Source organism: Haliotis cracherodii, unplaced genomic scaffold (genome assembly GCF_022045235.1).
Source record: "Haliotis cracherodii isolate W230 unplaced genomic scaffold, xgHalCrac1.p SCAF_1, whole genome shotgun sequence".
Taxonomy (NCBI): Eukaryota; Metazoa; Mollusca; class Gastropoda; order Lepetellida; family Haliotidae; genus Haliotis; species Haliotis cracherodii.
Genome location: NW_027266264.1, coordinates 24,293,390 through 24,307,955, shown reverse-complemented (window position 1 = coordinate 24,307,955; position 14,566 = coordinate 24,293,390). Strand labels below are relative to the sequence as shown.

Below are 14,566 nucleotides of genomic sequence, written 5' to 3'. Positions count from 1 at the left end.
AAGCAATCTTCCGTTATGGATGGTTTATATATATGAGGCTTGACAAAACACGGATGTGTTAATCTTTGTTAACGGTCTGCTGTCACTACTTGTGTACGGTAGAAAAAATATTGTGGTTGACAATAGCATCATTTATCATTTTTTAGTTATCATTTTTGTTGTATATATTCGGATATCCCCATACAGGACTAATTAAATAAAATATGTCACAATTGTAAAAAACATGGGGAATTGATAATAAAAATATGATGATATAAAGAGACAACAAAAGCCAACAGTGTTTCCCCCAAGGGGGGTAACTCTAAATTCCAAACTAACCCATATTCAGAAAGAGTTCGGCATCGGTTGCTTGTGTGTTGTGCAATGTTCTGGAGGTGCAGGGATGGGTTGAATTCAATTATATAAATCCCTTGCTAGACGACAGCCTTGTACACAGCTCATGTGACGTTATGGGGAGCTCAGGTGAGTTGGGTTTTTTTTTTGGGGGGGGGGGGGGGGGGGGTTTAGACATCGCAAACAACAACTCAGGTCAACGACCAACTCAGGTGTCCGTGCAACCCCAACTTAATAGCGAGTATTACATAATATATTCGTATGGAAAAAGATTCACTCCCCTTCATACAAACGTATAGTGGTGTGTGTTTTTTTTTTAATTCGAATATATTAGGCTATACACGCTGTCAAGTTCCTGTGCGTTTCCCCAGTAAGTCTGTGACGGTTGAATGACTATAATGTTGGCACAGATGCAAAACAGGTTCTCTGTGGTCCAGAGCAGCTTTTAGAGAGGGATCTCTCCACGTGCCTGTATTAAGTGTTTAAGAGGTCGCCTTCTGCCTAACAATTTCGGGACTCATGGGTGTGAGTAGGGTACACATATCTACTGTGATTTTGGTATTCACATAATTTCTGTTTTTGTATTGATATGATTTCTATTTTTGTATATTGATATTATTTAATTTTTATCCTTGGCTTCTCTGTTTATATACGTTCGAGTAGCTGTCCATCTCTCAGAAATAGAGTTAGTTTGGCCTGCGCTATTGCATCTCTTGGCCTTAGGAGATCTATGACAGAGAACTGCAATTCCTGTTTTGACCGTTTTTTTTAATATTGTGTTCACAGGATAATAAAACTGGTTACTTTATTTCTCCAAGAATTGTAAAAAATATGCATAAACTTAATATAAACCTTGCCATGTACCCTGTTGGTCTAACCTTAACCTTATATGATTTTCCTGATAATTCAATACCAAAAGAGTGTTTTTCGCATCTTTTTTTGTATAATTCTGAGATGAGATGAAGAGAAATAACCACATAATAATTAACAAATAAATGTCCAATATGGAAATATTAGTTTTGTTTGTTTTGAAATATTCTTTTGTGTATTTGATTACGTAAAATTGGTGTTTTGGGGGTTAATAAGCATCCCCACCTATGTCAAATACATCCCAATACAAAAGAGTGAATTTGGATAATCTTCTGTGATCAATGAGGTTTAAGAAAACACTGTTAGTATAATAGTAACTGTGTCATTTGCCACTAAAATGTATATCTACCGGTAAATTATTTTTATTATATCACTGGTTATGTATGTGGCGTATGGCTTCGTTATTAGTATGTAAACATAAACTTCTTCTACCTCTTCTTTTTCTATGACATTACAGAATCTTTAGGTTGTTGCGACCTTTAGGTTAGTGTGACGTCTATCAACTGGGTTGATGTTGGTAATCTGGTGAAAGCATATGTGTTTGTTCAGGAAAAGTGGTATGTTTGTACATTGTATTTAGTATTTAAGATGTAATACTGTATGAGACATTATCTTAAGCAAATTAAGAGGTCATTCCCCATACATTTATTTTCTGCCATGTCATCCCATTGACACCGTAACTTTCGTTCATATTAGTACGGATAATAGGATCGATGCCAGTTTTTAACAATGCATTTTTTAGATTAATGAAAGGTATTAAGAGACATTCCAGAATTATTACAATTAGACAACATTTGACAGAATTTTATGCTGGTTAGCTTTATGAAATATTGCTCCTGTTTAGTAAAGTTTGATGGGGTAAGGTACAGAAACTATGAAAAATATTATTGACCGCAGCCTCACAGTGTGGGCCAAATATTTGTGAGTCAACTGGCTCCTACTTGTCTCTTAGCTACATTTTATATAGATTGGGTTTTTAAATTTTGGCCATTATTGGCAGTGGTTGACAGAAAGACAGTTTACAAGACTTGGACTTCGGACGAGCGGTCCGGAAAATTTTAAATCCCAATCGGACATTTGCATTTAGGCCATGCCCCCTTCAAATAGCATATTTTAGTACGACTTTTCACACACATTACAAGTTTTTACCTGTACGTAATCATAATATGATGAATTATTTCAATCTGAATTGTTTAATTCAGCGGACAGTTATATGACAACATATAATATCATTTTAGATATACATGGAAAACATACGTTTGTTTCTGTTATAATAACGATCTGTTAACGTAGTGAACAGTCTAATTAATATTCATGAGTTATATCTGCTCAAGTGTACACGTTGTAACATTTGGATCGAGACTATTATCCCATATTTGGTTATCACGTGACCTCACTGGAAATTATTTTTTCTAAACTAAAGATTAATTAAAAATAAGACAGATAATATAATCACAAATACTAAAATATCCTTGATAACAATAGTTATTTGAATACTTTTTTCATCTGTCCTTAATATTAATATTGACCATAAAAAAAATTGATATCGATCATCACAGAAAGTAAAATGGCGGTCAATCAAGATTAAATATACAACTAGCTACTGAAAACAATAAAATCTGCAAATCCTCATTGTATGTCAACCAAGTGAAAGTCAAAGTTTAGACTAACATATGTTGGATAAGAAGAAAGATTTTTATTGTGCAGAAGACCTGGTAGGGCAGAGTACAAACTATCTACATATGGAATAAATATAACTATAAACATTAAAGGTAGATACACATAATGTACATTATATATATATAAAGTTATTACATATTATTTTCATTCACAGTATATTAACATTTATATATATCATGAGGTTGATGGCAGCGTACAGTTAGTTTAGATACTGTATTGATAGGTCAAGTGTAAATACTGTACTGACAAGTCACAATAATTGTAGTAAAGATTTAACGTCATATCTAGATGTTGTCTGTAAGATAGGTTCTTTTAAAAAACATGTCAGAGATAATTTGTGTGACATATTTTGCTTGTTCAGGGCAGAGGTTCACGATACTTGCAAAGATTTTATTGTCATTTTGGCAGTTTAATAGATCCAGTGTTTGAAGAAGTTACTGTTCTTGAGTATAGTGTAAACTTTTTACGCTAAAATACAACCGTGTCGTTGGGTATGCATAATACACGCCTACAATGATGTTCCCTCAACACAAAAACATTTACCGCAAGCAACAGCTTCAATAGCACTACAAATCTGTCAGAAGTCAGTCACTTATCATCGTATTTCACATGACCGTATCATTGATGGAATATTGCTAAGGCCACACTTTTTTTATTTCAAGTTTCACAGATTTCTTCCAGTTTTTCCACACAAGGTCGATCAAAATAAAAATAGAAATATTTAGCTATGTCTATTTATTTATTATGAAAGTCATTCTGACATGGAGTTAAAACTGCAGCTGACTTCTTGAGTCACTGAAAGGGTGGTAGACATGGAATTTATATATTACCATATTCGACGTAATAAGTGCTCTGCTCTAATAAGCGCCCACAGCGATATTTGCTAATATATTAGCTAGTGAGCAATCCCAATTAGCACCCCTTCTGTTTGATCAATGTACACAAGACTAATTTATTCGCTTATAATACGCACTCATGTGTTGTATGCACCCTTAATTATGGGCAATTAAATTCTGGAAAAATATATCTTTGGTATATTTCAGGCTGTCAGCATAAACCACAAAATTTATCTTTGAACTGTTTATTTTTTCACCAAAATAATATTCTAATAAGAGCCCCCTATTTCTAATTTTGAGAGCTCCCTGGGCGCTTATTACGTCGAATAGGGTACATTTTATATTGTATAAGAGGATTTATATTACAAGCAGGAGGCATAATAAAAATAAATGTTTTATGTTTAATTTATTTCTTTTCCAGCTGCTTTTCAGAAAGGGTGGTGGGCGCATGAAACGAAAAATATAAAATGTGTGTCCTAAAGGTGGCATTAACATGGGGAAATGCCCAGGTATCTGAAACACTGATGTTGGCACAGTTGCCTCCCTTTGTTCCTAGACTACACTGATTGTGAGTTTGAATCTGGGTCAGAATGCACACATGGTTCGTCAAACCTTATCAAAATCAGGCTACATCACTTAGTTAACTTTTCTGAGAGGCATTTAGAAGTTGGGAGTTCCAAGTAAGGATAAAATATATGCATGAACAACTTCTTTATTATAATTAGGAGCTATGTTTCGGTGTAAGTGATGCTTGATAACAGTGTTAGAATTTGCACCAAAATGTCGCTCCTAATTGTAATAATGAAGTTATTCATCGATATATCTTGTCCTTACTTATCACTTAGTTAACTGTCATTTTAGTTGTTGAAAGAGGAGTTCAACATATAGTCATTCACCCACACAAATATGTATACCGTATTCGACGTAATAAGCGCCCTTCTCTAATAAGCACCCACAGCGATGTTTGCTAATATATTGGTGAGTGAACAATCCCAATTAGCACCCCTTCCATTTGATCAATGTACACAAGACTTATTTATTCGCGTATGATATGCACTCGTGTGTTATATGCACCCTTAATTATTGGCAATTAAATTGTGGAAAAATATATTTGTCATACATAAACATTTCAGGCTGACAGCATAAACCACAAAATTTATCTTCAACTCACCAAAATGATATTCTTATAAGAGTCCCCTATTTCTAATTTTGAGAGCGCCCTGTGTGCTTATTACGTCAGATACAGTATCTATATCTGTATTAATCAATACTGGTTTTAACACATAATCTATCACCTAGCCTATTTTACATGTTACAGAGCTCCAGAATACTTTGAGAGCAAATGAGTTTTTACTCCAGGGTTTCTATTTAAATTAGGTTATTACATTTTTCATTGGGTAACCAGTATTTTTTCACTCATCTATTCATCACTTTATTTGTTTTTCCCAAATTAGTGAACATTTTAAGACTTTAAAAAAGTGAAATAATGTTTTAGATGTATATAACTGTACTAAATATATAGGCTTGACTCGGAAAGTAAATTAGCTCGTAATTGTGTTTCGGAAAATTAGCTCATTTGTATGCATGCTGATAAAGCTTCATTGGGCATTTACGCAGGTTTTTTGTATACATTTGAGTTTTTCATTTAATGCATCTGTACGCAAATTGAAGGCAATTGGTTTTTGAATATTTTGGGAGGTATTTTATGCAAATACGCTGCTTATCTGTAGCTCTGATGTTACATGAAGCACCAATTGGTTTGTGACAATTGGACACATCCAACGGAACTGCGTTGTTTACATGCGACCAGCAATTGTGTCCGGGTGGTGTGAATAGCCTGCTCTGATGAGAAATCTTTATGACCAGTCATTTGGCAGGTGTGCTGCAGAATACAAACATGGTTTAACACAGTGTCACACCTGTTGGCATATCCATGGAACCAGTGTGTAAGTTGATCTGTGAGAAAATCACGAGCTTTTCCATGTTTACGTTCGACAACAGTTATCATTAAGCTAGTGTGTCTAGTTCTGTTATTCAAGACTGAATTTTGGCCGGAACAAGTCTTTTTTGTTTTAGGTTTTGTTTGTTTGTTTATTTGTTTGTTTGTTGTTTAAAGCCACACTCAGCAATATTCCAGCTATATGACTTCAGTCTGTAGATAATCGAGTCAGGACCAGACAATCCTGTGATTGATATCATGTGCATCGATCCACACAGTTGGGATTTGATGACATTTATTAATCAAGTCAGCGAGCCTGGCCACCTGATCCTGTTAGTTACCTCATACGACAAGCATGGTCGCCTTTCACAGCATTTGTTTTACAAGTTAGTTTGCCATGCTAAATCATTTGATGTCCATGTTTTATTGACAACAATACCCTAAATTTTGTGAAAATAAAAAAATTGTTAGAGAATATCATAATCAAAAAGGCTGCTTGGTATCACTTGGTATTGTGTGATTTTCGTTTACACAAACTATATATTTCACCTGAGCATTGCTTATTTTATCGTGTGTATGTGTTACAGTCAGTGTGTAAAATGACTAACATTTTCACTTTAGCAATTTATTAAACACCTAAATATTCTGTTATTAACAAATTGACTGAAAAATCTGTCCATATATTTTATTATTGAAATACCACATACAATGTAACCTGCCTTGTCAAAGTTGACAAGGCAAGAGAAATAAGAAAGGAGTATGTTGGGTTCAAGGTCATAGGTGTGGCAGGACTTGTGGGCTGCCCTAAGCTATATTATTATAATGAGATATTTAGCAACTTTTAACCCCCATTCACATGGACAAAATTTACTCATGTAAGCAAATTTACTCATGGAGTATATTTACTCATGTAAGCAAAAGTATATTTACATTATGTGTTCATGCAAGGCAGAAGTAAACGTCATTTCATAAATAAATTGTGGACTTTTATCATTTGAGGCCATGCCCCTGTCGAAGATAGTCAACCAGAGGCGAAAGAGAGACTTTCCATACTTTCTTAGTATGGGATTAGTCTTAGGATTATGCCAGGAAAGAGAACTGTGGAAGAGAGAACATTCTCAACACTGGTGGAACAATGTCGTCAAACGATCATTTGATGATAAACTGTGGATCGATAACTTTCGCATGACACGCGAAACATTTTATGAACATGTTATGTTCTTTGCAAGGAACTACAGCCGTATTTTCCTGATTATCAGTATCTTGGATTTAATATGCTTACGTAAGCAAATAGAGAATCTGTTCACATGGCCAGAAATACTCCAGGAGCATTTACACTTATGAGTAAATATACTTTTACTAGACCTCATCAGGTGTAGCAAATATACTTTTACTCATGTCTCTTTACTCCTGGAGTATATTTACTCACGTAAGCAAATGCGTTCACATGCCACCATACGTAAATTTACATATGTAAGTATATATACTCACGTAAGTAAAAGTGTCCATGTGAATGGGGCTTATGTTGCCAGCAGCAAAATACTTAAGCCCTGTTTATACGGCCAAATGTTACTCACATAAGCATATTTACTCCAGGAGTATATTTGCTTACAAGTAAATATACTTTTGCACGACCTCTTGAGGTGAAGTAAATTACTCCTGGAGTATATTTGCTTACGTAAGCAAATGCGTTTACACGACCACTTTTACTTATGTGAGTATATATACTTACGTACCTATATTTACTTATATAAGTAAACGTGGTTTTGTAAACGGGGCTTAAGTTTCTGCTGAAAAGCAGACTTGAATTAAGTTAAGCCAAAAGGTTCCCAGCCGCTGAGAAGCAGAGGGACTGAACATATTCCCGCTGAAGAGGAGGGATCTGATAATTTTGATGATTACTTGGCGATTAAGTAAGTATTTACATTTGTAGCCCACAAAACCACACAAATAGCACTCAAGCCCACACCGAAGACCATGAACCATGAGGGACCCCCTAACTAGACACAGAAGAAAGAATTTAGCGTCACTTGCTTGTTTACCTGCTACCAACATTTGGCTTCACGGATTAAGCTCGTGACAATTTTCAGTCCTTTGACTGAGAGGTGCACCCTGTCCCAGACATACAGGGAACTGTCCCCAGCACAAATCTTGGGATGCTGAATGTGCATCCCCGCAAGCTCCCTGACATGGTTGCCCAACCATCTGTTGACCTTCTCCCTGGCCATCTCCACCGCATCATAGTAATTGGCTTCATGCCAGTGCAGCGTTCGCTCGTCACGCCGAAGACCCGGGTTCGATCCCCGGCATGGGTACAATGTGTGAAGCCCATTTCCGGCGTCCCCCGCCGTGATATTGCTGGAATATTGCAATAAAAGGCGTAAAACCATACTCACTCACTCACTCATGCCATTGCCTTCTTGGCAGCATGTCTGACCAAAGGAGTGTGGTGTGAGGCATTAACAGATGAAGCCTCAACATACCAAGGTGGATGTCCAGCTACAGCTGGCAGGCCTTCCTCTTGCAAATATCGTTTGAGCCCAGATGTATCAGTTGGGGCCTGGGATGCTGGCCAGTCTTGTCACAGCATCCCACTGTGAGCCATCCACAAGTAGTTGGAAAGCCAGCCAGACCAGCTCTCTGCCAGGAAGCACTGGGCTCCGGTAACTTGACCTGAAAGCAACAAGGCACAGTGGAATGGTCCCGATTAAACAATGCAGTCAAGTACACATTTTAGGTGTGCGGATACATGTATATGATGTAAAGGAATCTGACCCCCAAGCTGTTTGATTAAGTCTTGACTCATACCATTGACTGCTGCTGAGGTAGCTGCACCTATTCTGAAAGAATGAGAAGAGGAATCATTTGTGTTGAAGCCGCTGTGCGCCAAAGCCTTCTTTAGAACTGCCTGAAACTGATATCTAGATAGAGCTGTGTTGTCGAAGTGTACAAACGCTGAGTCAGCGCCAGTTTGGCGGTCATGGAAATAACCCTTGACATCTGCGACTGGGCACAGGGGATGATGTGGAATAGTTGTAAGGGTGATGGAAACCCCGTATTGAGCCCTGTCGCCTTTGGAGTGCCTAAGGATGAATGTTACCTGTCCCTGATCTGCTTGTAATATTATGTCCTTCATGGCAATGCCCAATTGGCCTGGTTTACTTTGAACCAGCTCACCTGCTCTGAAAAATCCAAAGAAAGCAGTGGAAAACACAGCTGTGTAGAGTTTAGTTTCAAAAGTTGACATGCAAATAAATGGTAAACTTGAAATAATGGCTTAGAGCAAATTGACTGTAATAGGTTCAGAGTTGCTATTGCCCTTACCCATACAAGATATGAGCTTACGCACCAAGAAAACATCGGTGCAATCCAACATGCCCCTTGGCTTATGGTAGGTAGATATAGCCAGAGACCGTATTTTGGAATATGGTTTCTGATATAGCAGATACATAGGTTCTCACCATCTTACTATTAATGGAGAATCCCTTCACTGACATGAAGCAGTGAAGTTGACGATGTGGTCAATGGGGACTGGCCATACCTGGGACAGCCCATGTATTGTTCTGGAACCCCGCAGCACCTCGACCGCCGTCTCGTATGTTGACCATGTGTTAATGGCCAATGACTGTTTGAGTAGTCTTCGTGCTTCTTCATTTAGAACATCCACATGTTGTGTGGCAGTGTGTAGAGCCAGGTCTGCTGTTGGTGCTGCTTCCCGAAAAAGTGCCCACTGGAATCCTGAGAGAGCATCAGCAATGACTTTTGCATTTGTGTCGATTTACTTAGTTTTTAAAAGAATGTTGTGCCTGAGGCATAGCAAAACCAGTTATCTGACCAGAGACATAGTTCTTTGAACCTCACAGGACTGCTTGTTGAAGGTGTGAACTACTGCCTGGTGATCACAATAGAAAAGACCCTCTTGTTGGAGAGAGTCTGACAGACAGTACAATTGGAAATAAAACTAACAACGTCAAGTCCTTGTTCATGAGCATGTTAGGCCATTGTTGTGGCCAATGATCACTCGCCCAGTGACCCGGGAAATAAGCCCCCAAACCTGCACTGCCTGCTGCGTTGGTGAAAAGCTGCAATGTACTATTGCCATCCCCCTGAGCTTGCTGAAAGAGTGAGACGCCATTATAATGTATGAAAAGCTCTAGCCAGATGACAGGTCTTCTTTCAACCCTTTTGTGAGACGTATGTGGTGGAATGGAGATTGGACTCTGTACATTTGATCTATCAACCTGCCACAGAAAGCCTGACCCATGGAGATTGCCCTGCAAATAAAGTTAAGAATAAGCCAAAAAATTGAGAATTGCTGTACAAAAACTGGGTACAGAAAATTTTGACAGAATTAATTTTGATTGATGAAGAAATTTTGATGGCGTCATAGGAAGTAGAATTATGACGGAAGTGGCAAGAGATTGGAAGAGGAAATGATGTGACAGAGGTAAACAAAGAGGTGCATTATGGTTTCAATAAACCTATTTAGTGAGAATCACTAAATGAAATTATGATAACAAATTTCAAATATTTTGATGTTTCATCACCCAGGAGCTGAAAGTGATAGGAATTAATAGAAAACTATATTCGAAGTACAATTCTATTTTGTTTTTGCTTCTTATTCGAGCATGATAGTCTATTGCGATTTAAGTCCTTTGAACTTTTTTTATAAATTTTGGTTAGTCTGTTAAATAATCAGATAGAGTTTTCAGTCATTTTGTTTTACACATTTTATCCATTGTCTATGTGAATCATATTTTACACATTGATTATATACATGCCTACAAACAAAAGGGATTGTGAAAACAATGACTTAGTGGCGTTGTCTGTCTTGCATTGAAGAACCTCTTAGCAATAATGTAGAGGAAATAGAATCTTTCTGCTAAATTCTACAGAAAATGAATAAAAACAAAATGCAAATATCATAATTACAATTAACCAATGTGTTATGTATAATATAAGGCATTTACCTTGTTCAATAACGTTGATTGATGCTCATGATATCAATCACTGGATTGTCTGGTCCAGACTCGATTATTTTTCAGACTGCCGTCATATAACTGGGATATTTCTACGGCTTGAAACAACAAACAAACAAACAAAACTTATGATACCTGTAAAAAATTCATTAACTGAGCATCAAGTGAATGACGACAAATACACAAGTGAAGGGTTATACCATGAAAGATGGATGACAACAAGGGAGTAGTAATTGTTGTATTATATGCAATTTAGTTGCTGTTTTGCGTATTACTAAACATTAGTGGTGGGATGATACACTGATGTATCAGTGGATCCCGATATTTCACTTATTGATGCAAGCATCCATCACAGTTGCACACACTAAGTAAAAAGTATCGATTCTTACCTTAAATGTATTCTTTAATAAATGTCACATTAAACACTAAATAGTCGTGAAAATTCGAAGTGAAAAAATTTATATTTTAATCCATTGCACCATACTTGACACTGCCAACTGAAAATCATCAGTGTGCCAGGTATTTGAATATCCTGTCTATGAAAAATATGGGTTATGCACTACAAATACGAGCACATACAAGTATCGTGATATGTATCGGATTGTGAGCAAGGTATCGTGATACGTATCGGATCGCACAGTTGGTGTATCATCCCAGCCCTACTAAATCATTGTTGCAACAATAATGTGTACACATATTTGCTGTATACACAATTGTACTTTGACTTAAATGGTTTGTTATATTATGCCCCACCAAAATGATGTCTTTTAGGGGATGTAGAAATATGGTCCGTCCGTCACATTTCGTTTCTGGTGCATAAATCTCTCTCTCTCTCTCTATCTCTCTCTCTCTCTCTCTCTCTCTCTCTCTCTCTCTCTCTCTCTCTCTCTCTCTCTCTCTCACACTCGCACACGCACACGCACACGCACACACACACACACACACACACACACACACACTACCCATCCATTGGACATGTACGACTTAGGAAAAGTGAGACAAAAATCTTATAAGCCATGTTCCGTGTTTTGTTTTTGCCACTCAAAACAGGACATTTTACATAATTAACATGATTCATAAAAGATGAAGGATAGTGGAATAGAAGGGCAAAATAGTTTCAGCAATACGTTCATCTTTGCCATCATATCATGGTTTTCAACTGCTCTAATTAAGCATGTTAAGCTGAAGCACTGTGAACATGTATTGCTCATTGTAGCCTCCAACCTAGTCCTGCACCATGACCGTTAGACTAAAATCTAGTCTCTGAAATGAACATATCGTACATAAAAACAGTTGTTCAGTTATATTAATAAAAATATAATAAAAAGGAGCCCAGTGACTCTCTTCATTTTCAGATACTGCAGTGATCTAGACTTGCCAAACATTATAGACTTGCATAGGCTGTATTTGATATATATTTGTATCAGGGTCTGTAAGACAGACTACATGACCGTGGAATATATTTATTTTATGAAAAAATATATCTAGAAATGCATACAAAAGCAAGTATAGCCAGCTCAAGCTAGCTCTATTCCACATTCTAAAATCAGCATAGGGAATTTTTTTTTATTTTTAGAGTCAAGAAGGATATTGTGTATTATAAGATTTCAGAGACTAATGTTAGTCTACCTCCAACCCCATAGAGCTGCGTAACAGCTAGGCCTCAGTGGAGAGGCTTGTATTATTTCAGTTATGAAAGGGTACTGCATCACGTTCAATGATACATTCAACATGAACACATTGGCTGCAAAGCAATGGATGGATTCAATTAGAATATTTGATTAGATTTCCCAAGTATATGACATATAATAATGTGTACACATTTAAAAATATTTGTAACCTGACCATTAATGACAGTGTCATTTATTGGCAGTCTCCGTGCGTGTGTGGGGTAAATATAGAATTTCAATTCAGTTATTGAATCAGAATATTGTTTCGACCTTTGCTTTGCCTCTAGAGGTCTGAGTCAGTGGTCAATTATGCTGTGACTGTCGCCATATGTTTTGAAACCAGATACTGACCCCCTTCAACAGCGGTAGCCTGACCACTTTCCTTGCTGTAAGATAACAGTGGGCAGTTATATCACTGTGGCCTACATAGACAGTTTACTGCATGTGTGGGATGATATATACCGGCTATCTATGGTATACAATATTCAATGCTGTGCTACCATCAGGATAATGTCTGATAATACTTTCAAAGGATATGATAAATCTTTGTATTGTCTAATGGAGGGGATAGCTTTCAAGTCACAATCTTTCCTGTTGGTTTGTTCTGACTCTGACCCATTGTGAGCCTCATTAGTGAAACAGGTAAGTCTTAGTGATCTGCGACAAGTTCCTATCAAGCAGACCCGTGATGATCCGGGGTAGAATAGGTCTTCAGCAATCCATGCTTGCTGTAAAAGGTGACTATGCTTGTTGTAAAAGAAGACTAAGTGAGTGAGCTGAGTGCAGCATTAAACAACAAACAAACAAATCCTATCAAGCAAGATAACTTGAACTTTTGACCTTATCATGAAAATTTCATTTCTTCCAGACAGTAGTTTTAAACTGTAAAGTGGCTTCAAAGTAGAGGTTTAACTTGCAGAATGCATGTTTAATTGGTTATAATGTTGTCCAGGAGAATCATTACTGTCAGGGATATATTTTTTAGCCATAAGTATTTACTCACATGTTTTTATTCACTTTGGGTATCAGTAGTCCTTGGGTCCAGTCTAATGGGTATTTTTAAACCAATGAATGAACCTTTTTTTAAACATGATACTTCTTACAATGCTATTTCAGGCAACTTTGAATCTGTATCTGTCCATGTGGAGCCAAACTGTGTCACATATTGCATAATTTCAAGAGCCCAGATGTAGAAGTATGGCCCTGGGGTGCTGGCCAGTCCTGGGCCCCGTTCCTCAAAGCGCTACGATGATTGTAAACCTATGTTTAAGTATGGGACTTACAATCATCTTAGTGCTAAGATCGCTTTGAGGAAAGGGGCCCTGGCTAGCTGTCGCCCTATACATGTCTTGCCCTTTTCATGTCGTGCCCTATACATGTTGCAAGATACATGTCTTGCTTATTGTAACTTACAAAAGGCATGAGATAGCACTGTATTTGTATCATTCACTGATGTAGAGTTCCTGTAGGGCTCCATTCCAACAAAGATCTGTAAAAGTGACAGGTACACAATCTGAAAAGGCAACGTTACATAATTACACGCAGTGTCATGGTTTTTGGTTTTTAGTTGTTTTCAAGTACATTTGTGCAATATACTCAAATTTACCTGGGGTATGGTGATTTAAGCTGTGGAATGATGCAATAAATCTCTCCATGTCATCAGACTGTAAGGCAGGGCCTCCATTTGCATCCGTTCCATGGCTGTTGGTTATTTAAAGGTTTATTAAAGTTTTCTTACTATACAGAACAAAATAAGTAAGTGGTCATGAATATTTTGGGGGATATTCTTTTATAGTGAAGAGCACCGATTTCATAACAATATCACCAAAAGTATACATGACCCCTAACTTGTTTTGTTAGTCATTTTGGTATATTAGCAATAGGGTTTCATATGTCAAATACTGATGGAACGTCGTTGTCCTTGCAGGTGCATCTGTATCATCAACAACGTAGTTCCAGTGTGTGATATTTCAGTTGACATTCATCAACCATCTTCAACAGATTCATAAATCATGGAAAAGGACATAGATGTGAACGAGAGGACACCAATCCTGGGTGACTCAGTCGTCTGCAATCTTGCCGATGTGGACAAGAAGGGCACCAATCGGGACGAAAACAGCAATGACAAAGTAGACTTTTCATTTAAAAAATTGGATGGTAACAGGAAGTGGACGTTTGTGACATTAGCTTTTGTAAACTTCTGTGCCTGCACATGTTTCTCCCTGTTGGCGCCATTCTTCCCCAGCGAGGTGAGTGCTG

General features: G+C 37.3%; 1 protein-coding gene and 1 pseudogene across 1 annotated transcript in view; one reads left to right on the top strand and one right to left on the bottom strand.

The window, feature by feature from the left end:
* Positions 1-331: 331 nt before the first annotated feature.
* The window catches only part of LOC139474900 (MFS-type transporter SLC18B1-like), a 30,880-nt gene continuing 16,645 nt past the window's right edge, over positions 332-14,566 (top strand). The window contains exons 1-2 of the mRNA XM_071258095.1: positions 332-462; positions 14,235-14,556. Coding sequence (XP_071114196.1) covers positions 14,320-14,556 — 237 coding nt within the window. The 5' untranslated portion in view covers positions 332-462; positions 14,235-14,319. The remainder of the gene's footprint in view (positions 463-14,234; positions 14,557-14,566) is intronic.
* On the bottom strand, positions 8,059-9,502 carry LOC139454893 (uncharacterized; annotated as a pseudogene).